Source organism: Diabrotica undecimpunctata, chromosome 9 (assembly GCF_040954645.1).
Source record: "Diabrotica undecimpunctata isolate CICGRU chromosome 9, icDiaUnde3, whole genome shotgun sequence".
NCBI lineage: Eukaryota > Metazoa > Arthropoda > Insecta > Coleoptera > Chrysomelidae > Diabrotica > Diabrotica undecimpunctata.
This window is the reverse complement of record NC_092811.1, coordinates 58,269,440-58,295,475: the sequence shown is the minus strand read 5'-3', so window position 1 is coordinate 58,295,475 and position 26,036 is coordinate 58,269,440. Positions and strand designations below refer to the sequence as shown.

At 37.5% G+C, this 26,036-nt stretch overlaps 2 protein-coding genes across 2 annotated transcripts; both read right to left on the bottom strand.

Moving 5' to 3' along the window:
- Window positions 1–11,567: 11,567 nt before the first annotated feature.
- On the bottom strand, window positions 11,568–14,985 carry LOC140450876 (uncharacterized). Its single transcript, XM_072544558.1, has 2 exons — window positions 14,734–14,985; window positions 11,568–11,804 (listed from the first exon to the last, which is right to left on the bottom strand). The coding sequence occupies exons 1-2, from the start codon at window positions 14,983–14,985 to the stop codon at window positions 11,568–11,570; spliced, it is 489 nt and encodes a 162-aa protein (XP_072400659.1).
- A 5,473-nt stretch (window positions 14,986–20,458) lies between these two features.
- LOC140450875 (uncharacterized) lies at window positions 20,459–21,808 on the bottom strand. The gene has a single exon (XM_072544557.1). It carries the CDS (start codon window positions 21,806–21,808, stop codon window positions 20,459–20,461), a length of 1,350 nt encoding a protein of 449 aa, XP_072400658.1.
- Window positions 21,809–26,036: the final 4,228 nt, after the last annotated feature.

Genomic DNA, 26,036 nt, shown 5'->3' with positions numbered 1-26,036 from the left:
CGTCGGGATCCAGCCGTAAGTGAAGGTAGTTCATTAAGTTCCCATTTACGGAAAGGTATAGTTATCGGCGTATTATTCTTAATCGGAGTCATTAGGTCAATTTTCACATCGTCATTCGGAAAGACATGTTTGACCTTCAGTTCCATGCTGGTAACAGTTAAAGACACTGTTGTTGTTGTTGTGACATTAGGTTCTTTCACTAAAATACTGTCTCTATCATTACGTGCTCAAACAAATCGAAACACTTGACGACCATAGGTTAATTTATTGTAATCGTTGAAAATGTTGAAAATATGTTTTATCGGAATCAGTAAACTAAAGCTGTCTCCCGATAAATGTGGATTATTGGGATAGTTCCATCCTGCAGTACTGAGATACTTGGAATCGTCAGGAGTGTAACACAACAAACTGCGAATAGTGCTAACTACACCAGGATCTCGAACTATTTCCATGTCGTGTGAACTTTGGATGTATGTACATGTATCAAACAAGAAGGCTCCAGCATTCGGTGCAAGAGAAACAGTTCCAGTACCCACTTTCTTTATACTTCCTTTAATTTCCAAAAGTGTTTCGTGTATGGCAAAAAATGCATCTGATTGATTGATGATAAACTCGACAACATCGCTATTATTAAATGACTTGATGTAAGGTGTATATGTACGAAATTCTTCTTTTCTAATAGTATCGTCGAACTGAGGTTTCTGGTACAGATCTAAAATAGGTGGTTGAGGTTCCTGAACCTGTCGTCGAATGTATTGACGTTTTGACATCTTTTAGCTGTAATCCAATGGAAACAAGAAAGGCTTTATTGACAGCAGACACGTCACGTCGCTTGTAAGATTTGCGTGAGACTAATGGATATTGATGTGTAGAGCTTTGTTTTATAATTAAACCCATCTATATCGTTTCCTTAAAATCCAAATGAAGTGTACTTTTCTCTCCTCTAAAGTTGACTGGTCTTAAATCTTGATCGAGTACGCTAACGGTAATGTTGGCAATTTCACGTATGCTATTGCTTACTGGTATGTATATAGGATTATGAGGACGTTCGTCAATAGAGAAACCAGGATCAACACTTATCGGAAAATGTAGAACGGTGTGCGCAGGTCTGTCCTCGTAAAAGGCTCCTTCGGTAATGTTGCATTCAAAAAGTAGGCTCGATACTTTTATAATGTTTACAGGTTGGTCCGAAGAATGCATTTTTCCTGGCACCAATATTCTGTTTGATGAGAAACCCAATATTTTGCCGAGACTGTCATCTTTCTCGAAAGTAACAGCATGATCTTGACTAAATATTTCACACTTGAGCGTATTGTTGTTGGGTCTTAAGATGAACTCATTATCTCGAATCGAATTATATTTATCGATTAATGCGTTATAAATATACGTTTCGATATCGGTAATTTCATAAGATCCAGACGGAATATCGATGCTACACAACTTTTTTCGATCATTTTTCTCGTAGTAGTAAAACTTTTCGCCATCGATGTTTGGAATCGAATTAAATGTATGAAATCCCAACACTGCTACATAATACTGTCGGTTATGGTCAAGCACAAGAGGTACTTGAGGAGTAAACGAAAACTCGTTGGAAGTACTTGTCAAGGTCAACAATCGAGACATGACTGATACATTTGAATAGGTGTATGAAATTAAATAGCAAAATATGTTAAAAATTCCTATATTTATTCTTATACTGTTACAAATTTTTCTCATAATATGACACATTACAAAATACACATCTACTTTCCATATACATGCCGCAAACATCACTCCATTCATGTCTATCATAGTCTTTCTTGCAGGGTAAATAATCTTCTAGTGCGCGACGAATATCTTGAGGTAGTTCATACCAAACAACGCTCGTTATATTTTTCATAAAAATGCAAATGGCACGTCCCAATATATCGTTAGATGGTTCCATTGTAGAGAAACTTTAAACAAAAGATGTCCACAGTTAATTTGGTTATAACTTTGATATTGATCGTTATTGTAGAAAATTCTTCCACCGTTCAAGTAGGATACTAGTTCTCGCGGTGGTTTCAAGCAACCATATGAATCAAAGTACTCTATATCGTTGTTTATCTTTCTGTCAGCTACCCAATGTGTACCGGGGTTTGTGGAAATGTCGAGATTAATAATAGCACATTCATGTTTACGAGGGCTACGTGGTAAATTATCTCGCATGAGCACGCCGCGGAAATTTGAAATTTTAAGTAGTTTAACAAATCTATTTAAATCCACATTGGTTAAAGGTCTATTAGGTAGCTTCAGCGAAAGTTTTTTGCCTTTTTTAAATATAATCCAAAGCCACCTTTAGCGTTTTTTCGCAGGTATAATCCTTTGCCTAGATGTTCCATTGCATTGTTGTGACGTTTATCTTCTTCTAGTTTCTTTTGAGCATTCTTTGAATCGATAACAGTTTTCGCTATCGCGCTTGCGCCCCCAGCGAGGCTTCCGAGAGCTGATAGGCCTGCAAAGATTGGGATTAAAGGTAAAATGCCACCAGATTTTGGTTCAAATGGAATAATTCTTGGAACACGTACATTTTTCTTGCCACCTACATTCTTAACGGCTGTTCTAGCTGCTGCAAGTGCAAATAGAGCGGATTTACGCAGATTTGGTGACGGAGGAGCACGTTTCAATGTTTTGATAATTGGCTGTAACACATGTCGCTTAAATGAACCAACACCTTTACCACGTTTCATACCCATACCCAGTTTTCGTTTAGCTTTCATTGCTGTAGTAGTTAACCAGGCAGCGGTTTTTTCACCCAAAGATGCGTCTTTTGCTTTAACTCGTTCCCACGCTTTATTTTCCAACACCCAATCTGCTTTATGTCGATCTTTCAATGAATTACTTTGGGAATATGCGAGATCGTGATCTCTCGCAGCTCGATCTAACGGATTTATCCCCGGATCTCCACGAGCTAGACGTTTCTGTAATTTAGTTCCAGGTCCTAGATATTGGTAACCAGGAGCATGCAATTCAAACGGTAGACTATTGATCAGAGAATTCAACACTCCTTCACCTTGAACGACCAACATTGAAATGAATCGCTTTTTGCAAAATGTCTTTATATAACCATGTGTACAAAATACATCTCAATCACAAGATGAAGGTCATTCAACAAGACAAGACACCAGAAGTGGAAAACTTGGATTTTGTCGATAACGTGACAAGAACCAGCAAACATGGTGCATTGCTACCACATTCATTTCGTGCTATCATATGTGGTCCAAGCGGATGTGGAAAAACTAATGTTATGTTGGCATTACTGTTTGACCTGAATGGCGCTAAATTCAAAAATGTTTACGTTTATTCAAAGTCGTTGTTTCAGCCCCAGTATCAATTTTTGAAGGAAGTGTTGGAGTCTGTGAAAGAAGTAGGTTATTTTCCATTTAAAGATAATGATGATGTTATAAGCCCAAGTAAAGCTAAACCAAACTCAATATTCATATTTGATGACGTATCAACGGATCCACAACAAACAATACGTGAATATTACTGTATGGGTAGACATAAAGACATTGATTGTGCATACCTATGTCAATCATACAGTCGAGCAGGCAAACAACTTTTACGTGATAATGCGAATCTTATTGTATTGTTTAAGCAAGATGAGCTCAATTTGAAACACGTCTTTGATGATCACGTATCACCTGATATGACATTCGAGAAATTTAAACAATTTTGTTCCGAATGTTGGAAGGACAAATACGGCACATTCGTCATTGTTAAGGATTTCGATATTTCTAACGGACGATATCGTAAAGGTTTCGACAAGTTTATAAAACTGTAGGTATGATCGAAAAACACGCATTGTATAACAATATGTCAGACAAAGAGGTAGCTGCGCGCAAGCGTAAAGTTGCCGAACTAGCTCGTGTCATTCGCAAAAGGTATTTGGCATTAAAGTTAGGTAAAACAGAACAAGATGAGTCGCTAAATAAACTCTTTAAGCCCATAGCTAAACCTCTAACAGATATTGCGCAATCGTCAAAAACGTTGCATCATGCTATTAATAACAAGCTTAGACACGTTAAAAAAGAAGAGGTGAAAACGGAGGAAGAGATAAAAAAAGAAGCCGGCGATGACGATGTATTTTCCGATGCAGTATCAATCGGCCAAGTTAACGAACATGAAATGTTTGATCCTAATAATGTTTCGAAAGAGGCTATTGATGAATATATTGAGCAATATCCTCCAATGAGCCATAAGTATATAAAAGAATTTTGGATGAAAGATAATAAAATTGATAAAAACTATGGACCTATTTACAATGATGAAATTGGCTGGATGTTGGGTAAACGCAGAATAAACTTTAACAAACACAAAGGTAGTATACAAGTCATCAGTGATGGTAGTGGGGAAGGAGGATGGGTGCCGGGAACGCCAGGTCTATACCAACTAATTTTCTATGATAACCCTGAAGATTATAATGATACAGATTTAAAGCACTATAAAAGTTTATTAAATAGTACAGAAGTTCATCTGGATTCCAAAGGTCGTCTTAAAGGTGCAACTGGGAAAAAATATCATCATATTATCAAACCGCTATTTAAACCTACCGATGAAACAACAAAGAAATCGCCACCGAAAACTCGATCTACTGCATTAAAGAGACAACCTTTCGAAGGTCTTGTTCGTTTAGCAAAAACGACTCGTTCATCATCGATAACAACGTCTCCTCGAACATCGTTATCTTCACCATCTAGCTCCAAAGGGTCAGGGCTCGTCGATAATTCTCATTTGATCTACAACGATAATCCTATTGAATATGTATATTGGGATGATCCAAACGAACTATGCGACAGACTCAAATTGCTGGTTGCTTCCCAAGAAGCAGGAAACACATCACACAATAACGAAATCGTTGCCATTATCAACGAATTACGTGAAGCAGATATTATATATTAATGTTTGGATTATTGGAACATCATTTCCAACATGAGTGTTGACAAGTTTGGTCGTCATCATTACCGTTCTAATGAACGAGTTGTTAAAAAGCTACGTGAAGGCTTAAAGCAATCCATTTTGGATTTACAAAACCAGATACATGAAGTACATAAGGACATTACACGAGATCCTCCTGTAGCAGGTATTCATCTTTCCAATAAGAAATATGTAGATGACAGCATTGTTCGTGCGAAAACTTTTCTAAGAAAAGAGATTAATTTGATACAAAAAAAATAGAATTCAAAAAGATACTCAACTCGAACAAAAAATCTCAAACTCCATTAGTAAAATAGAAGTTAATTTAAGTAAAAAAGTTAACGAGTTGTCTGATGAGAATAAAATGACTGCTTCGAAAATATCTGATTTATCAAAACAAATGCATGAATTTAAAAATGATCTTGATATATTTAAACAACAAATGACGAAGAATATTACAGATGCCGCCAACCAAAATGCACAAATTATGATGAAAACGTTGGAAATAGAAAAAAAGATTAAAACAGCGGATCTTAATTCACATGATTTAGATAAGCGTCTTAATGTAATGGAAGATTACCTCTTACATAATAAAGCTAACGGAACAACGAATTAGCGTTAGTTCAAAGAATCGAATCGTTGGAAGCTAGACATGGCATTTACCGAGGAGAAGATACAACTAGTTAACGAGCTACACAAGCCTGCACGAAAAAATTATCCTCGTCGACGAACAATCATTAAAGGACTAGACGATTTGTGGCAAATGGATCTTGCTGAGATGAGACCTTATGCCAGTCAAAATAAATCTTACAAGCTCATTCTTGTTGTAATTGATTGTTTTTCAAAGTTTGTGTGGACTCGACCATTAAAGACGAAAACAGGGGAGGAAATTACTCGAACATTTTCGGATATTCTCGCTCATACTCGACGATGTCCGAAAAATTTACAAACAGACCAAGGCACAGAATTTTTCAATTCCAAGTTTCAAAATCTCATGAAAAAGCATAGTATTAATCACTATAATACCTTTAGTGTTAAAAAAGCAGCCATATGTGAACGAGTTATTCGAACATTGAAGGAAAAACTTTACAAGTATTTCAGTCTTAATGGAACTTACAAATGGATTGATATCTTGCCTCAAATTACAAAAGAGTACAACAACACGAAACACAGCAAAATTCGACTTAGACCTATTGATGTTAATAAATCTAACGAAAATGAAATTTTACGAAAATATTATACTCACTTGAAAATTGCCGGTCCAAGAAAATTGAAAGTTGGTGACGTGGTTCGCATTAGTAAAAATAAACACATTTTCGATAAGGGATATAAACCGAATTGGACAACAGAACTGTTTAAAATTACTGAAATTAAAATAACGAATCCCACAACATACTTGATTGAAGATATGACTGGAGCGCCTATCAAAGGAGCATTCTACGAAGAAGAATTACAGAAAACAAAAAATAAAGACATATATTTAGTAGAGAAAGTACTGCGCAGACGTGGAAATAAGATGTATGTTCAATGGTTGGGATTCGATAGTAGCCATAATAGTTGGATTAACGTTAAAGATATCATTTAGGATCTACTTTTACATACACCGCGTAGATATACACTAAATGAGTGGGGGGCGACAAAAAGTATAAATTTCATAAATGCTGCAAGCTCATGCCCAGTTGTTCCTGCCAGTTCATCAATATGAGTTCTCAAGATAGTGGTTATAGTTCATCAGACGATATGGTGGTAGCTGCTGATTCACCATCAGATGATATCGATTATGATGCTGAATTAGATAGAGTTTTGGCGAAATTCGAAGAAGCAGCCAACAATGAACCATATTATTTACTAGAAGCATCCTTTCCGCTTGACAACTGTATAATCAAAGTTGGCCTTTCTCCAGCTCGTCATTTCTCATCAGCCATTATTTTGTGTCAGCACAACAAGAATGCAAGAATTAGTTTAAACACGTTCGAGTGGGATGATATAATCGGAGTTTTTAAGCAGAAGATTAGCGATTTCTTTAACAGCAGCTCTCAAGATGATTACAATCCTATCGAGTTTCAGTGTGGAGACTATTGTAAAATTAAACAAATAGTGTATGATTCAACCAAGTTTCTTGTTATTGAAAAGCATGGTCTGGAATACTATCTAGATGAAAGTGATGTCAACCAAATCCTAGAAGTAAACAGCAGTCTGGTGTGTCATCGTGTATCGTTATTGGATGATTTACACTTTCATGCTTATTATAGAAATGTTATTGATTTGATACAATCAAACTTTTGCAGCAGAAGCAGTTTATATGGACCACTTGAAGCTTTAACTGCGTTTTGCGAAATTTCCACAGACACTTTGTTAAGTAATGCTTTAAGAGAATATTTATATTATTATAAAATTAAAGTTGTAAATGATTTTATGTAATAATCAAAATAAATGCTATTTATGCAAACATGTCTTTTTTATTTTCACGTTGAATGTCTCACAACGCTGGAAAAGATAAGCTGAGACTTAAAATTACAGGAAAACAATGTAAATTTTTTAAAGCTTTTATTTTCTACTTATGATTACAAATTGATTTTTAACAAAATTACAATTATCGATCTACATATTCATTTAAAAATAGCCGGTCCATTTTCGTGTGGAGATTGATAAAGCTATAAAAAAAATTGGTTATGTTTTCATTTATTAATTTTTGTTTTTACTCAATCATTGTGGTTTCATAATGACCCCAAGGTAAAGTGTCATGAGAATTTTGTTGCAAGTAACGTTTATCGTCATACGGACTTAATGCAATTTTTTCTTGTGTTATTGTAAAAAGATCATGGGCGTAGGAACGAAACGTTGATTGGGAAACACTTTTAGTTGTAAATTCGTTTAAACACTTAACATAATCATCGAAAGTAATGTCATTTTTTACCGTTGAATATTTTACACCCTTAGATTTTTTTGTGACGCCTAAATTATTTGCAAGTCTTTCAATATTTGCATCATCCATATTATTCTTGTATTTATCCCACAATGCATTTCGATCCTCATCCGTCGTACTAATCTTAAACGAATACATTTTAGATCTAAGTCCGACAAAATGAGTCATAATGCGACCGTTTGCCTCATCTTTAATCTTTCCGAGAACTTTTTTGTTGACTTGAGGTATTCCATAAATATTATTCTCAGAATAGTCTGATGTATCGAATTTGGATAAATTTGCTTTAATAACATCTCTGTAAACGTCATCACATTTTAATTCATAGATAAAACTATCAGTGTCCCCATACATTAGCTTACAATTTTCAACTCCCATATATGGCAGCATAAAGTTATAATGAAAATCGTACATACACACTTTGGATATATCTAAAATTGACATGCCGATGTACAATGGTTTGTTGAAAATGAGCTCTGTTTTGTTAAGTTCGATTGCCATTAAATTTTCATTAAACACAGTTCTATTATGAAATCGTGGACTAGCAATCAAATTTTTCGCTCCATATCTTCCATCCCATTTTGATATAAGTTTTACAATGCGATGTTTCCTAATGTTTTTCATCGTTTTACCAAATATGGCGTTGTTGGCTAACTTGTACAAGTCTTTTTCAAATGCTGTAGTTGCTGCAGTTCGCAATTTTGTATTAAGATCGATATATGGCTTAAGCCAAGCGCTCTGTTTGAATTTCAACACTTTATGGATTTTTGTTAGTGTTAGTCCTGCATTCAGAGCTTGTTTTAGATTGCGATAGTGCAAAGTGTACTCTTTTTTATGGTACAAGGTGGTCATAAGTTTTGGAAGCTTACTTCTTGGTGGCACACGATGTTCGCAACAAAACAGTAAATCTCGATGTAAGTCATGCAAGTGTTCTGGGTATTCCAAATCCACTTGTAGTATGTATCCTGTATCTCCATCGTCAGGAATAGACAAGACATCAATATTGGTATCGACCCACTCGAAACCCCCATATGGTAAGAATTGAGACATTGCCCAACCATACAAATTGTTGACATCTAAATATAGCACATATTCACTAGGCTTTGATGGATCATAATTATGCATGTATTTGTTATTTGCCTCAGAATACCGATTACTTACTTGACTTATACCACCTCGGATAGCTTTCTCAATAAACATGATTTTATCGATATCATTCAGCAGTTCAAGTTTACATCCAGTATATTTAAGCATTGCATCCCAAGAAAATCCAGGCATGGTATAGTACCATGCAGGATCAAGACTGTATGTACTTCGACATTTTTGTCGAAAATTTTCAAAAATGCAAGTCAGTAACATAATATCAGTTTTCATGTACAACATACTATATTCCAAAATATTTTTAATACCGAATGACTGCCAATTATTCTGAGCATGATGATACATATTTTTGGAGATGTGTTCACCCGATAATGAGCTGTAAAATTTATCAATTGATGGTAGTTGCGTTTCATTCAATTTATTGAAAGAATCAATATATTCGTATGGGAATATGCCTTTTCTTTTCAATAATTCCATTTGTTCGGTAGTGGTATTTGGAAATTCGCTAGCTAAATATCTTAAATCCTCAGGTTGCAATGTGGCAGCCAACTTGTCCAATGATGAATTTAAAAATCTCAGTGAATCAACGAACCTCAACCTAATACTGACCTCAGAATCGTATATTGTAAATGAAATATACTTTTCCTTATTTATTGGTAGTAAGCTGATACTACCATTTTTCGCTAGATCTCTAATCATCATATGCGAATCGTAGCCGCTAAGATTATGAAAAAAAATTGGGACGACGAAAAGTTTTTTGAATTTTAAGTTACACACTTGGTGTGCGAATCCTCGAAACTCTCCGGTAAAATGGTCATGATCACGAACAATTACATCCTTATCTGAAAACGTTTTTTCGCAAATGTGACAATTAGATGCATTAAAACTGGGTGTGACATTCACAGGTACAATATCTTTAATTTTTCCTTGCACAAATGCCGCCAACTCAGACATTTCCTTGGCAAACCACTCCATGCAATCTTCACCTGCGTAACTTCATTAAAACGACAGAGATTCATCGTAAGAACATTTTACGTAATAACCTGCACTAAAGGTCTTATGCTGCTGATATTTAATTGTTTTGCATTTTAACGGAGTGTTTTTAACTTTGTGCAACATTGACTCAAAATCAGCATAAACGACAAAAGGAGTCATTTGTTTATACATACGATTTTTAAATTCAACATTCTGATATGATGGAAACGAAACTTTACATTCATTGATTTTCTCACAATATTTTGTATGATCGTTTAATCTGTCAAAACTGCTAAAATAATTCAAACACCTGTCACATAAAAATTTTTTATTATGATTCTTACTCAACTGACTAGACATGAGTCGAGACATATCTTTAATCATACAATAATGATATTTAATTTCTACAGATTCATCGTGAGCCATAGGTGCTTCGTAGTCATTCAATTTTGGAAAATATTTATCCTGCACAATCAATAAATTTACATGTTTAGTTAATTTGGTTTTGCATAGCCTTACCGGTGTTGTTACGTAAAATGTTCTCTCTTTAGCAACATTCATTTCTAACCCGTAAACGTTTACAGAAATGTTATTTAACTTTTCAAATTTTGAAATACCCTTTATAGTCATAGGTGTCTCTAGCCCATCGATATTTAAGACAGTCGCATAATGAGGATATGAAGATGTACGATCTGAACTGCATTTAGCTGGATAAATCGCTGAAACTATGCTCCACAAAAAGCATGCTTCATCATCGTTTTTGATATTGATACATGCGTGCTTCTTTTGGATTGGTTCTGGTAGTCTAATGAACGACGAAGCTCCATTTCCCACTTCATATTTATTTATATTGACTTCTAAAGAAACTATTTTTTTCAAAGCCCACCATGATCCCGTTTCTTCAAATTCTGATAGCTTGGTCATTAATTTATCGACTACGTTTCTATGAAACCATAAAACTAAGTCCGTTCCTCCGTCCAGGACAGCATTTTTGGTGTTGAAATATTTAAATTGGTTAATATCACCTTGATTTGATTTTCTAATAAATTCTCCACATAATGTCATGTTACATTTTATCATATTTAATTTTTTTTAAATGTTTTTAACTCGAATTTTAAATAACTTAAAACAATCCCCAAAAAATTGCATTAAATCTTTGTGTCCTAAATTAATAATTATACCCGTTCTGACTCTACTCGAAAATACGGAATTTACATCTTCCCATTTAACTCTACGATGTTTATTATTAATTCCACCACCCACGCGAAAACCGAAATTTTTAATTTCCAATTTAATTGTCTTTAAATGACCTGCGTTTGTCTGTATTTGTCGTAACTTGGCTAATTCCAAGCCCCCACACCGAATCGCTTTAGTAAACAAAGTCAAATGTCTCTTGATGTGTTTTAACCAAATATTCGCTTCTCGCAGTGTATAATGTTGAAACAAAATATTTCGCGCCTTAACTAAATGTTGTACAATATCGCTACTGAGGTTACCAATGTCACCACTCATGATTGAATAAACAATAAAAAATTAATAAATGTAAAAACTCACCAGTATTTTTATTAATGCTCAGCTATTTGAAATGATGTCAGAGGCTGGTTTTTTCCTACGTCCACTTTCCCTTCGAAGATTATGAATATTTTCCTCCACAAAGTTCGCCGATGATTGGTTGGTATACTTCGGTCACCCGATGAGGCAGGAACACGACTTCAGTACCTAAATCCAGTAGAACTGCTTTCCCAAATTTTGTGTTTACCACTTTTCCTGAGTGAATTGGAAAGGGTGTCCCAATTGGCAAATCTACCAATTTTTTTATCGGTTTGCGTTCTGCAACCAAAGATGATGCATTAATTTTTGCTAGATCCATCTGCAATAATATGTATTTTCTTAATTTACCATAAAAATATTTTTTTGCGTGCTTCTATTTTTTAATCAACATCTACTTTATTATCTGTGAAATGCACTGTTCTACTTTAAAAACGAGAAACTTAAATATATTTACAAATAATATTGCATGTTTTAAATAATGCAGAAATAAATTAACATAATGACAAACTTAGAATGATGGTGTATAAAATCAAATACAAGCCCTCTAAAATATATAAAATAGTACTTACTTTTTTAAATTGTTTTACTTGTAGCACAAATTTTTTTGTAACACAAAACGAACACGTTATTACAAAGGTGAACTGCAGACTGAGTATAACAGAATGGATCCGTTCATTAAATAGTCAGGCTGGTATGACGTAACTCGACTGGAAATTATCGAGAATTGCAAGCCAAATCTTGTCTGTACACACTTCTTCTTCTTCAGTGCCTTATCCGGTCCGGATGTTGGCGATCATCAAGGCTATCATGGTTTTGTTGACTGCTCTGCGAAACAGCTCCGCTGAGGTCATCCCAAACCATTGTCGGAGATTTTTCAACCACGAGATACGACGGCGTCCCGGTCCTCTTCTCCCAAATACTTTACCCTGCATAACAAGTTGAAGAATTCGATATTTTTCTTCGTTCCGCATCACGTGGCCGAGGTACTCAAGCTTGCGTTGTTTAATTAAATTAAGCACTTCTTTTTCTTTTGTCATGCGCTGTAGGACCTCACCGTTGGTGACATGGTCCACATAAGATATTTTTAGTATCCTTCTGTATATCCACATCTCGAAGGCTTCGATTCGTTTTTCAGTGGCTTGCGTCAGTGTCCAGGCTTCAACTCCATACAGTAACACTGGAAGAACGTAGCACCTCACTATTCGCATCTTGGTTCCCAAACTGAGATCACTGCAGCACAGCAAGGATCTCAACTTAATAAATGTAGACCGTGCCATTTCAATTCTGGATCTAATCTCTTGAGCGTAGTCCCATTGTACGTTGAGGGTAGTTCCGAGGTAAGTGAATCTGTCGACTCTCTGGATCTCTTCGCTACCTGCCATTAGTGCCCCGGGATCTAAATTTGTACGGCTGACAACCATGAATTTAGTTTTCTTAATATTAAGGTTCAGTCCGTATGTTACGCTCACAGTTCGCACTCGGTCTAGTAAGGCCTGCAGATCGTTTAGGCTGGTTGCTAGTAACACAGTGTCATCGGCGTAGCGGATATTATTGATGTATTCACCGTTCACTCGGATTCCCATGTCTAGGTTTGTGAGGGCTTCATTAAAAATCTCCTCAGAGTATATATTGAAAAGAGTCGGCGATAGCACACATCCTTGTCTTACTCCTCGCATGATCTTCACTTGGTCGGTCAGCTGGTCTTCGACCTTGACTTGAGCACGCTGGTTCCAGTATAAATTCATGATGATCCGAATGTCCTTCTCATCCAATCCAACTCTTTGTAGTGCGGTGACCATCTTCTGGTGCTGACAACGGTCAAATGCCTTGGCGTAGTCAATAAAACAAATATAGACATCACAACTGACATCGCGGCATCTCTGAAGTAGGACTTGTAAGGTGAAAAGTGCTTCACGTGTACCCATAGAATTGCGGAATCCGAATTGCATTTCACCGACATTTTCTTCGCATTTCTTGTAAATTCTGGCATGTATGATTTTAAGAAAAATTTTAAGTGCATGACTCATAAGACTGATAGTTCGGAAATCTTCGCACGTTTTCGCAGATCGTTTTTTTGGTAGCGTTACAAATGTTGACAATAGCCATTCCTCTGGGATATTACCTGAATCGTATATAGCGTTGAACAGTTCAGTTAACTCCTTCGTGCTCACTTCACTCATCACCTTAATAAGTTCAACGGGTATTTCGTCCGGACCTGTAGCCTTACCATTCTTAGACTGTTGTAAAGCAGCCTTTACCTCGCTTTCTAGAATTGACGGCCCTGTCATGCAATTTATTTCCGGAAGGTTGCCGCGGTCGTCCCAGAAAAGTTCTTCGATATATATTTTCCAGGTAACCAACTTCTCATTCACTGTCGTCGCCAGATTACCGTCTTTATTTATGAGGAGGTGTGTGTTTCTCCTCTTGTATTGACCAGTGGCTTCACGAATCCTTCGGTGGATATTTATATGATCGTGTTTCTCTTGGAGCTCCTCGATTATTTTACATTTTTCTTGCATCCATGTCTCCTTGGCTCTTCGTATTTCTTTTTTAATTGTCTGGTTGGTTTCTTGGTATTTCTTCGCGTCCCTGTTTTTCATTAATCTTCTTTGTTCCATCATCTGTAGAATGTCATCAGTCATCCATTCTTTATTTTTTACTCTTTTTTTCTTTCTCAGATGTTCCTTTCCCGCATTCAGCATGACGTCTTTGATATAACTCCATTTTTGTTCTACACTCTGTTCTTGTTGTTGAGCCGTTTCTAGTTTTTGTCTCATTGTATCTCTCACGTTTTGACGAACTACGGGGTCTTTTAGAGTGTCATAATCCAGGTTCTGTTTAGGTTTATTTTTGATGAGTTTCTTTAGTTTGAGTTCTATCTGGCCCACTAATGGGTTGTGGTCCGATGAGACGTCTGCACCTGGGTAGGTCTTCGCCGAAGTCAAGCTGTTCTTGAATCTTTTGTTAATGAGAATAAAGTCTATCTGGTTTCTGATGATATTGCTGGCTGTATCTGCAGGTGACTTCCACGTATAAAGTCGTCTCGGGGGAAGTTTAAACCACGTGTTAGCAATGGTAAAATCTTCTTCCCGGCAAAATTGTATGAGTCGGTCTCCTCTTTCGTTTTTCTCGCCTAAGCCGTGTTGTCCGACGATGTCTTCTACACTGCTTTTGCCAACTTTGGCATTGAAATCACCCATGATGATGGTTAGCTCGTTCTTCTTGGTGTATTTTAGTGCTTTTTGTACAATTGCGTAGAACTCCTCGATATCCTCTTCTGGTTTTTCTGATGTTGGAGCGTAAATTTGAATGATGTTCGTATTAACGGGTCTGCCTTGCAGCTTCATCAGAATGACCCTGTCAGAGAGAGGTATCACGCTGATCACAGCCCCAGCGACCTTTTTGCTCAGAATCAATGCTACGCCATTCCAGTGATGTGGTTTGTCGTTTCCCGCATAGTATACCATATGCTCATCCACACAGCACTGTCCCGAGCCCATCTCATCTCGCTGATTCCCATCACGTCGATATTTAGTCTTTTCATTTCTTGAATGGTGTTGTGTATCTTTCCCCCTTCAAACATACTTCGAACATTCCAAGTACAGATTTTTTGAACGTTCCACGTGCACACTTTATCTTTATTAGTGTTTAAATATTGGTAAGGATTTCGTGGGTTGACGACCTGGGAAGCCTTACATTTTTGTGTTCTTCCTCCCCTGCCGGATCTTGGTATCCGAAGTCCATGATCAGTATCTTCTCCAAATTGGTTTACATTAACCATGATGAATGAACTAGGGACTATTTATGGGGTGGTTTCCCGTTGCCTTCCCCATCGCAGTGTCACAACCGATTGACTCGTAATGTGAGTGTCGCCTGTGAGTATCTAGAATTAAGCCTACAGGATTTTTTTTTTTTTTAATTTTCCCACAGCCTTAATCCAGTAATGACATTACTGCTGCCTAATGTCATGTCCTCAGTTGATCCGCGGGTACTTATTTGGCTAAGCCTTATTCGTACCTGTCCTGTATATCTACAGGAACTCCCCTATCAGCCATTCGGACGCGCCGTGTCGGGGTTGAGGACTTCCCCGCCCAGTCTGTCTTGCGCAAAGTGCTGAAGGACCCCTACTTAATTCAGGGTCCCTCCTCTACCCAAGCTGAGACCGGCACGATCTGTACACACGTTCACCGGATATTGTCGACTGTGAAAACGCTGAATCGTGAGACAATGTTAAAAAGGAATGTAATAATATTCGCTAAAGTTTTCGTTAGCAGTATTTCGCATCATATTACGTCTGGTGATTCTATAACTAACAAGCTGATTCTTGAAAAAATTGTTGCACGTGTTTTCGGCGACCGTGTGAGAAATGTTAAAAGGAAATGCACATCCGCTAGTTAGAATATTTATAAAGATTTATAAGTTTAATTATATACGAAGTTACTCGCAAATTAATAGTAAAATATAAATTGAAAAATAAACGAATTTTTGCTATTACACTATTCGTTGTGGATAAAATATATACGAGTTTGATTAAAAATTACTCGTAAAATATAAATTGAGAAAATTTAAGTTCTTACGTTAATCATCGTCTATAAAATATATACGAGGTTAATTAAAAATTACACACTTCTTCTCTTTGTCTGTCAACGTTAATTCGTCTTCTTTTTTTCGACTGTCAATTCGTCTTCTTTTCGGCTGTCGCTATTGGTGTTTGTCGAGGCGTATCTTCGTTATTATTGGGGGAATGGGGGGGAGGGGGGCACAGCTCCACTCCTAGTGGGGAAATAGCCTCCGCCATTGATGTACGTCGTTCTCATTGGACGTCGATGCACACTTTCCCATTGGGGGCGTTCCTAAGTCACCATTGATCGGTGAGATACGAGGATGAACTTAATTCGATGTCATGATGCCGCTATTGGACATAGAAACGTTCTGACATCACGAGTAGGGTTTTTTTGTGTCACCATTGGTCGAGGATACGTTTTAACGTTACAAGTGTTGCGTTTCTGTATCACCATTGGTCGAGGATATGGTCTAACGTCACGAGGGGACGTTTCTATGCCACCATTAGTCAGGCGTTTACTTGGGGGCGTTTCTGTGTCACCATTGGTCTACGATATGTTCTTACGTCACGAGGGGACGTTCCTATGCCACCATTGGTCGAGGATATGTTGTTACGTCACGAGTGGGGGCATTTTTGTGCCGCCATTGGTCGAGAATATGTTCTATGGTCACGAGGGGACGTTCCTATGCAACCATTGGTCGAGGATATGCTCTAACGTCACGAGTGGGGCGTTTCTGTGTCACCATTGGTCGACGATATGTTCTTACGTCACGAGAGGACGTTCCTATGCCACCATTGGTCGAGGATATCTTCTAACGTCACGAGTGGGGCGTTTCTGTGTCACCATAGGTCGACGATATGTTCTTACGTCACAAGGGGACGTTCCTATGCCACCATTGGTCGAGGATATCTTCTAACGTCACTAGTGGGACGTTTCTGTGCCATCATTGGTCGACGATATGTTCTTACGTCACGAGGGGGGCGTTCCTATGCCACCATTGGTCGAGGATATCTTCTAAGGTCACGAGTGGGGGCGTTCCTATGTCACCATTGGTCAGGCGTTTACGTGGGGGCGTACCTACGTCACCATTGGCCGAGAGGCGTGGCCTATAGACAAGGGGCGTACCTACGTCACCATTGGTCGAGGGGCGTGGCCTCGAGACCCTAGGCACGTTCCTACGTCACGAGGGGGGCGTGGCCTTGACCCATGAGGATACGTACGCTTGACGATCGACGTGTGACGTCACTTCCGCTCCAGAACGAACCTGTCACATCTACTTATAATAAAAATATAATAATATAATAATAATACTAGTAACTTACAACTAACTTTTATTTCTTAACATATTATAGGTAACACAACCTAGTGAGTACTATATGTGACAATATACGTGGTTACACAAATTTATTAGTTTCACAATCGCGGAGACAAATTTTCTTATTGGTAAACACTTAAGAGAGAGACACGCTCTGGTAATCAAATTACAATTTTTGTTATTCAAGCACCAAGTTTCTTCCGCGAGAGTTTCTAACAGACAGACAAGGGTTTTTCTTGGATTCTTGGGACCGTCGGTCGCCGATGTCGGGAACAGGTCATTTTTAACGGGGTTTAGTAAGTACCGTTAGAGTTTATTGATGGAATTAACAGGGCGTCTTGGCATACAGGGTGGAGTACAGTTATGAACAAAGGGAAATATACTATTTTGAAAATTACAGGGTTGTAAACAAAATCAGTTTACAATCATACTGCCCCCCGGAGAATGTCTACTATCTTGTAGCTTTACTTTTACTATAAGGCGGAAGAAGGGCCAAACATGCGTTGAAGTCTCATCTTGCGGTAAGGGGATCAGTCTAGTGATAGGGCGAATGAACGTTCCACTTTTCGTGCGAACTTGAACTGCTCGAACGTTGTGGTCTTTTCCTTCATAAACTTCGGTCACCTGAGCTAGTGGCCACTGTAAGGGAGGGTAGTCAAAGTTTTTAACCAAAACTAAATCGCCGACTTTAATATTAGGACTTACGTGAATCCATTTGGGTCGGTTTTGGAGCCGATTTAGGTAATCCGAGGTCCAACGCTTCCAAAAGAGTTGCTGAACTCGAGTACACTGCTGCCAGCGCTTCAGTCGATTATCCGGAGTGCATGAAATATCTACCTCTGGATAAGATAACAGGGGAGCACCTATTAAGAAGTGTCCTGGAGTAAGAGGCTGTAGGTCTAATGGATCAGTAGACAATGGGAATAGAGGGCGAGAGTTAAGAATGGCCTCTACTTGAGCAAGAATAGTGCAGAATTGTTCAAAGGTATATACAGAGTTACCATTGATTTTAATCAAAAGTGACTTAGCACTTTTAATTGAGGTTTCCCATAATCCACCCCAGTGTGGGGATCTGGGAGGAATAAATTTCCAAGTGATATTTTGAGAAGCAAGGAACTCGTGAAACACATAAGCTGTGTTGAGAAATGTTTTCTAAGAGTGAGATGGTTATTGGCACCCACAAAATTAGTTCCATTGTCACTGTAGATAATGGATGGGATACCACGTCTAGCTATGAATCTTTTAAGACAAGCCAGGAAGGCGTCAGTCGTGAGGTCAGACACTGCTTCTAAATGGACTGCTTTGGTAGCTAAGCATACAAACAATGCTATGTAACCTTTAGATGTAGGGGCTCTTCTCAAGGAAGAGGACTTTATGCAAAAGGGACCTCCAAAATCTATTCCTGTGTTTTCGAAAGGTCGTTTCGATGTGACTCGTTCACGAGGGAGATCTCCCATAATTTGGGTTGAAGCGATGGCATTAAACCTAAAGCAAGTGTTGCATGAGTGTATTATACGTTTTACACACCTAAGTCCGTCAAGGGGCCAATGTCTTAAGCGGACATTGTTTAAGGTGGTTTGAGATCCTGCATGTTACAGACGCTGATGCTCTGAGGTGAGCAACAGTGTAGTGAAGTGATTACGCGCAGGGAGCAGTAAGGGGTGTCGTTGATCAAAGGGTACATCCGAATACTTGAGTTGACCACCTACTCTAAGTAATGTAGACCTGTCAATGAAGGGATTTGCTTGTTAAGTAACAATCGACCTTGTGTCAGAGATAGTATTTCGGACTTAAAGAAAATGGCTTGAACTTGACGTATTAGGAATAGTCTGGAATCTTGCAATTCCTTAGGAGACAAATGACCAGATAAGCGGTCTTTATTTCGGGCATTGTACACAAACCGACGCATGGATTTTATAAGTTTAGTGAATGATGAGAATCGGTTTATATATTCGATCCAACAATTTTTCTGAGTTTTGGTATATACATTAACTCCTTTCTTTTCTTCAGGAACATTGACCATAGACTCAAACGAGCTATTTTTAAACAAATAGCTAGATCGATCTAGTAGAAATGATGGTCCAGATGCCCAAAAGGATCTGGCCCGATCTGAAAGCTTGCCCCGAGATAAGAGGTCTGCGGGATTGAGTTCAGACTTTATGTGCTTCTACTTTGGGGAAGGGCTAGTGTTTTGGATTATTTCCACCCTGTTTGCCACAAAGGTAGACCATTTTTTGGAAGGTGAGTGCGCCCAAGAGAGTGCTACCATAGAATCTGACCACAAGATACTGTCAGAAATGGTAAGAGATCGAGATATTATGGCATAAAGCTTGGTGTAAAGACTGGTTAAGAGAACCATTGCACACAACTCAAGTTTAGGTATAGTGAGAGGTTTTCTCACTGGAGCTACACGCGATTTTGCAGTAATAAGTGTAGATGACACAGATGAATCAGAGTATTCTGCTCTTAAATACATGCAACATCCATATGCCTGAGTACTGGCATCACAAAACCCATGTAATTCGACTTGGACTACGTCCTTTTCATCGGTTATGCACCGAGGAATCGAGAAGGAGGACAGGTTGGTTAAACTTGACAAGAACTTAAACCAACTGTCTAAAAGATCGGGATCGGTTATAGTGTGGTCCCAAGAGAGATTTTTGGCACATATTTGTTGCATTAGAATTTTTCCGTGAACAATTACAGGATTGACAAATCCTAGAGGGTCATAGCACTGCGCTATAACAGAGAATCTTTCGTTTGGTAGGTGAATTAACAGTAAGCGACTCTGGAATGGCAACTTGGAATACATCAGTTGCAGGATCCCACTTAATGCCTAGCACCTTGCATGGCCCTTTTTCAGAAAGAATGTCCTTTGACCCGCTGCTAAACTCTACAGAAGACGCAGCAAGAGATGAATTAGATCTGATCTTGTGTATACTGAAGCTAGCGGAAGAAAGAGTAGCTTAACGAAGAGCTTAACGAACGATGCAGTGAAATGATTTCTTCTTCAGTACTACAGCCTGATAAGATGTCATCCACATAAGTCTGATATAATAGGGTGTCTTTCACTGCCCTTGAACAAGAGATATTTTAAGCAATGTCCTTTAGAACTCGACAGGCCAGATATGGAGCACTCTTTTGACCAAATGAAACTGTAGTTAGTTCAATGCAAGAGAATTGGTCTTGTGGAGTTTCTCGCCACAAAGCGTTCTGAAGAAAGTGAAAGGAGGGGTTTAGTTTCATCTGCCGATACATTTTCGTTATGTCAGCAGTAAATGCAAATTTATGAGTTCGGAATCTGGTGAGAATTTCGAACAGTTCGGGCTGAACCTTAGGACCACGGAGAGTGATATCGTTTAGTGAGAGAGCTGAAGTGGTCTTAGCCGAAAAGTCGAAAACGACTCTCATTTTCGTAGTAGAGCTTTGGTCTCGTACAACTGCTAAATGTGGGACAAAGTATTTATTCTCAAATTTGGAGTTACAAAGGGCCAGAGGGACTTCCCTTCCGTGTCCTAGCTCAATATACTCCATCAGAATTTTTCTATATTCTTCCTTTAGAAAAGGATGCTTGACAAATTTCTTCTCAAGGGAAATGAATCTGTTTTTAGCACACATAAATGAATCGCCCAATTCTTTGTGAGCTAAAGGGTGAATAAGAGGGAGGTCGACCTGGTAACTGCCGTCTTTCAGAATTTTAGTCGTCGAAACAAAGACCGCATCGGCAAGCTCATCCTGTTCCGAACTTTTAGAAATATCAAGCTCTTGTTCCTGTTGGAAAAAGCGATCTAGGGTTTCATTAAGTGATTCCTCGGTTTCTTGAAAACCGAGGGTTGAGTGAAATGTGTACGATTTTGGGTGAGGTTGAAAGTGGGGTTTAAGATAGCTGAGTGGTACAAAGCCAGACACAACCCATCCTAGCTGTGTCTGTATAAGAGAGGGTAATCCTTTCCCCAACTTTTCAAGTCCTGGTAGCAACAGCTCATAGTAGGCATCCGCTCCTATGAGCAAATCAATGCCAGCTGGTTGACCGAAATCTTCGTCGGCCAGCCTATTTAATATATGAGAGGGAATTTTAAACTTTCTTATGTCAATGGCTATCTGAGGCAAGCAATTTGTAATAGAAGGTATTACTGCACAAGAAAGAGTAAACTTAGCAGAAGAATTGCGAGGAAAGATATCTATTGTAACTCTTCCCTTAATGACATTACTATCATTAAGGATTCCCGAGATATGCAGACTGGAAGGATGCCGTTTGCATCCTATTGATTTAGCTAGTGACTCAGTGATAAATGAACTTTGACTTCCAGAATCCAGAATGGCTCTGGCTAGAATAGGTCGTCCATTTACTGGATAAATGTGAACTTTGGCTGTAGCCAACAAGACGTGAGTGTCATGTGTAGTGATGGTCGATAGTACAGTTGAGCGTGAAGTTATTTTCATGTACGACGCTGGACTGGCTAATTTCTGGCTGAGTCGTCAGAAGAGTATGAGATATAGAATGAGTGGAAGACTCTCCGTGGTTGAGTGAGTGATTAGAGGGCTCAATTGGAGTATGAGTGTTAGCTGCTGAGCTGCGAGTGTTGTGTAAAAGAGAATGGTGCCTCGAGTGGCATAGGGAACAGGAAGACTTTGAACCACAGTTTTGTAAAAAGTGCTTACTACCTAAACAGTTAAAACAGAGCTTATTGGCCTTTGAATATTCAATTCTATCAGATACAGGCAATGAACAAAACTTAGTGCATGAGTAGATGCGGTGATTTTGCTGCAAGCAGTAACCACATCCTTTGGGCTGTGAGGTATATGGTTTTGATTTTGAATCCATTTGACTAGAGGGTTTGATTGTGAGTGAAAAGCTACCTTGAACTTACTTGGGTGAGAATGGTCATTACCTTGAAATCTAGTCACTTTAGACGTGGGTTGTTGGGCCGCAATGGTATTCTCAGAGTTGATATTTTCCAGAACAACACAACGGTTACTCAAAAAATCGAAAAAGTCATCAATAGAAGGAAGCTGATTCACTGAAACTTGCTCTTCAAATGAGCGGCGAGTGCTATAATCAAGTTTTTGTTCCAATAAATGAACAAGTAAGGATTCAAATAATTCTGCTTTACTTAACTTTACCGTATCTAAGGCATCGAAAATTGCCTTAGAATTTGCAACGAATTGTCTCAGCGATTGCGAAGTACATTTTTGCAATGTAGGAGTGGCTAGTACCTAGTACCTCTAAAGCGACCAACCCTCAAACGTAGAGTTTTGAGTAAATCGATATTATTCGTTTTTTTTAACAGTAAATTAATAGTATATATTACAGCATGATTAAAAAATTTAATTTTTTATTTTCATCTGGCAAAATATCTCATTTTTAACAAAATGAAAGTAAAAGAAAAGTATTTTCTTCAATATTTTGAAAAATACAGCCATTTTTTTGGGGTTGGTTACTTTCTGCATTATTATGTATTATTAAGAAAAAATAAAATTCGGAAGATCTATACAAAAGAAAAATCATTTATTGACAAAAAAAATCTATTAAACAACTTCAAGTTCAAAATCAAGACTAGGTATGTTATACCCATCGATATCTTCCTCAATGTTGTCATCTCCTTGTATTTTTTTGTAGAAATCTTGGCAGTCTGATGGGATAAGGTGCATAATTTCGTTCAGATTTGCAAGTTTTTTGCAGCAATCATCTTACCATTGGGACATAGCGTACTCATTAAAAAAAGGTCTTCTATTTTACTTATTGTGCTGTTCCTTCCTTCCTTCTTTTTAATATCAATCTTATGTACAAGGTGCGTCAAACGAATCGTGCTGAACAGTCAGCAAGAATGGTTCATCTTTTTTTAACACAATCGATCTTATTTTTGCCAGTTTATTTTTTGTCCGTCGATGCTTGTTTTTCTGTTGATGATTTTTTTTTTTCAATCATATTGACACTCAAAAATTCAGAGTTGTTCATTTCCGTTACCACAAAAGGTTTTTTTTTTTCGACATTGTTTCATTACCTTTACATATTCGGAGGGCAAATACAATCTTTGCTGGTTTTTTAATGCCGACTCAATTTGAGCAAAATCTGAGTCATTGGGTAAAAAAATGTGGTCTGAACATAAAAATTTTAAAGTAATATCAGTCAAAGTAGATAATTCATGTAACATAGCTTTTAACATAAGAGTTAACTGAATATTCCGGTTTTGACCGCCGCATGAATCACTCCAGAGAATGAGATGTTGGACGCCTTTTTCTATACGAGCATTTATATGTTTAAGAAGGCAAGAACCTAACCCTTGAGCCCCTCTTCTCGCAACGCCTTCAGCCCAAACGTAACAGAATCCCTGATCGTGCTTTCCGTTATGAATACCACAGTTGTATACCCAGAGCTGCTTTTTATAAAATACAATGTTTGTCGGTATTCTTGGTAAAGATAACGTTTTCTCTAAATCGAATGTAAGGCATTCGTATTTTTCATTTTCCTTAGACAACTGAAAGTTATGTCTTCTTAAATATTGAGCATTTTCTGCATCTTTCAGGTGATTGATATAATTGTTTTGGAAGATTTCTTTTTTTTTCCGGGTCTATTTGATTATCAATTTGTATCTTCAACTTATCACACGTATTACAGGTATCTTTTTTGAGTGTCTTGAATTTCAAATTAAATTGTTGATAAAATATTTTTTTATAAGATGGCATGCTTACAGGTTTTTCGGTTTCTTGGCTATACAGCTCATACATTTTCTGTATTGTCATTTTCAGGGGCCAAAATTCAGCGCTTGTTTGTTCTCTACGATAGTGAGATTTATATTTTGGAATTTTCTTAATTTGTTCAATTACCTCCTGAATTTTGGCTTCTGGAAGTTTATTTTGCCCTCCTTGTTTAATACCTCTTTGGTCAGTTAAAGAAATTTCACCTCCAAATTTCTTTAGGGCGCTATTTACTCTAACTGTTGTGATGTTAAACGTTTTAATATACATTTCACGGCATACCACGTTGTCTTATATTTTATAGATCCTTGAAAATTTTTTTTTTCTGGATTTCTACCATAAAGTCGTTTTTTCGAAAGCTGCTGTACTCCCGCTGCGATAAAATTTACCTGGCAATCATATGAGCCCAATGACCAAAATCTTTCAAACTCTAACTTTCGTATCTCGACAGGTACATGTTCGACACATTTTAAAGTGCAATTACAATCGTAATTAATAAAAATTTTTGGTTTAATTTCTCTTCCTTTATGGTTGTAATATTGTTCATTGCTATTACTGTTTTTTTTTTCCATTTCTGCCTGTTTTGATTGTCGAATTGCCGTTTTCTTCTTTTTTTTTGGCCGTCCCTCGTACACTTTATTTTCTAAGGTGGTTTCTGTTAAATCGCTATCAGCAACGACATGATCTTGTTCTGAAAATGTTGGTTCATAATCTGAACTAGAAGAATAATCTTAAAGCTTCGTAGTTGGGGTTGCGAATAGAGTCATCGTCATCCTCCGAACCACCTGGATGGTTTATTTCCAAATGAACATCTAAAATAAAAAATAAAACATCAATCATCAATCACACAAAAGAAACATGTAATTTTCTTACCATCAATCTTTTTAGTCAATACTTTCTCTTCCTCCCTGATAAAAGGTTTGTTAATAGATCCACACTCCTTGATTAATTGGGCGTCTTTTGTTATATTTACTTCCTTACTAGTACATGGAATTTGATTATTTGTAATAGTATCAGCTACATTTTCATTTGTTCGAGAGGAGTCTAGTACTTTTTCAGTCCCTATTTCATTAAAACAACAAAAAATATATTACTAATTTTATTTAAAAAATATTGCTAAAATCTTACATCGCTCTTGTTCTTTTTGTTGAAGCAGATTAAACATCTGCCTAGTACGGGAACTAAACATGTTTTATCGCCAAATAACACACTTTAGATTTATAAAATATCATTAAAAGACTTAAAATTCTGCTAATATCACGAGTCAAAATACACCAAACAACAATATTTTGAGGTTATGTGAAGATTCCATAAGCAGAAAACTACCAACCAACGCAGTGGCGTCAACAATTTCAGATTTTTATTTACGCAGAAGGCAACCAACCCACTTGGTCGCATTATATCACGATTGATACCAGCCAAGTGGATTGGTATTTTTCTGCAAAAACCGAAATCTTACAAGGTTAAGAAAATGGGTTGGTTAATACAATGACAGTTATTAATTTTAATTGGTAGGTTTCTGCAGTTTAAAATATTTGACATATAGATAAATTTTATGTGCTTAGTACGAATTTAAGCCTATTGTGGGTTGGTAGCTTTCTGCATAACTACGTCCAATTAGGGCTCTGAATAAGTCGATAAACGAAGGATATTCCAATTTCCACTAAATGTGGGTAAGTGAATATTTGGTAGCTTAATATTTATATGAGAGTGGCCACTATGAGAGAAATGATCAGGATCTGGTCGGGAAGACACTTGATTTAAGGCTTCGACTTGAGCTTGTAGGGTACATTTTAGATCCCGACATTTATTTTCATATTCCTCTCTGTCCTCTGAGTCACTAGGTGAGTCCAGTAACTCAATTTCATTTTGAATGGGGTCATATTTAGCTAAGTTCTCCTTGAGAAGGTCTATACGAGACAACAACTGATGTTTATCATCACAAGAGGTATTAGCGCTGTACCACTTTTCT

Bases quoted from the DNA above. Each gene is read 5' to 3' on its own strand.
- LOC140450876 (XM_072544558.1), bottom strand. From the start codon at position 14,985: ATGGGCTCGGGACAGTGCTGTGTGGATGAGCATATGGTATACTATGCG. The intron at 11,805-14,733 runs GTACAAAAAGCA...ATATTATTGCAG, and splicing joins TCGAGGAGTTCTACGCAATT to ATGGATCTAGCAAAAATTAA.
- LOC140450875 (XM_072544557.1), bottom strand. From the start codon at position 21,808: ATGAAAATAACTTCACGCTCAACTGTACTATCGACCATCACTACACAT.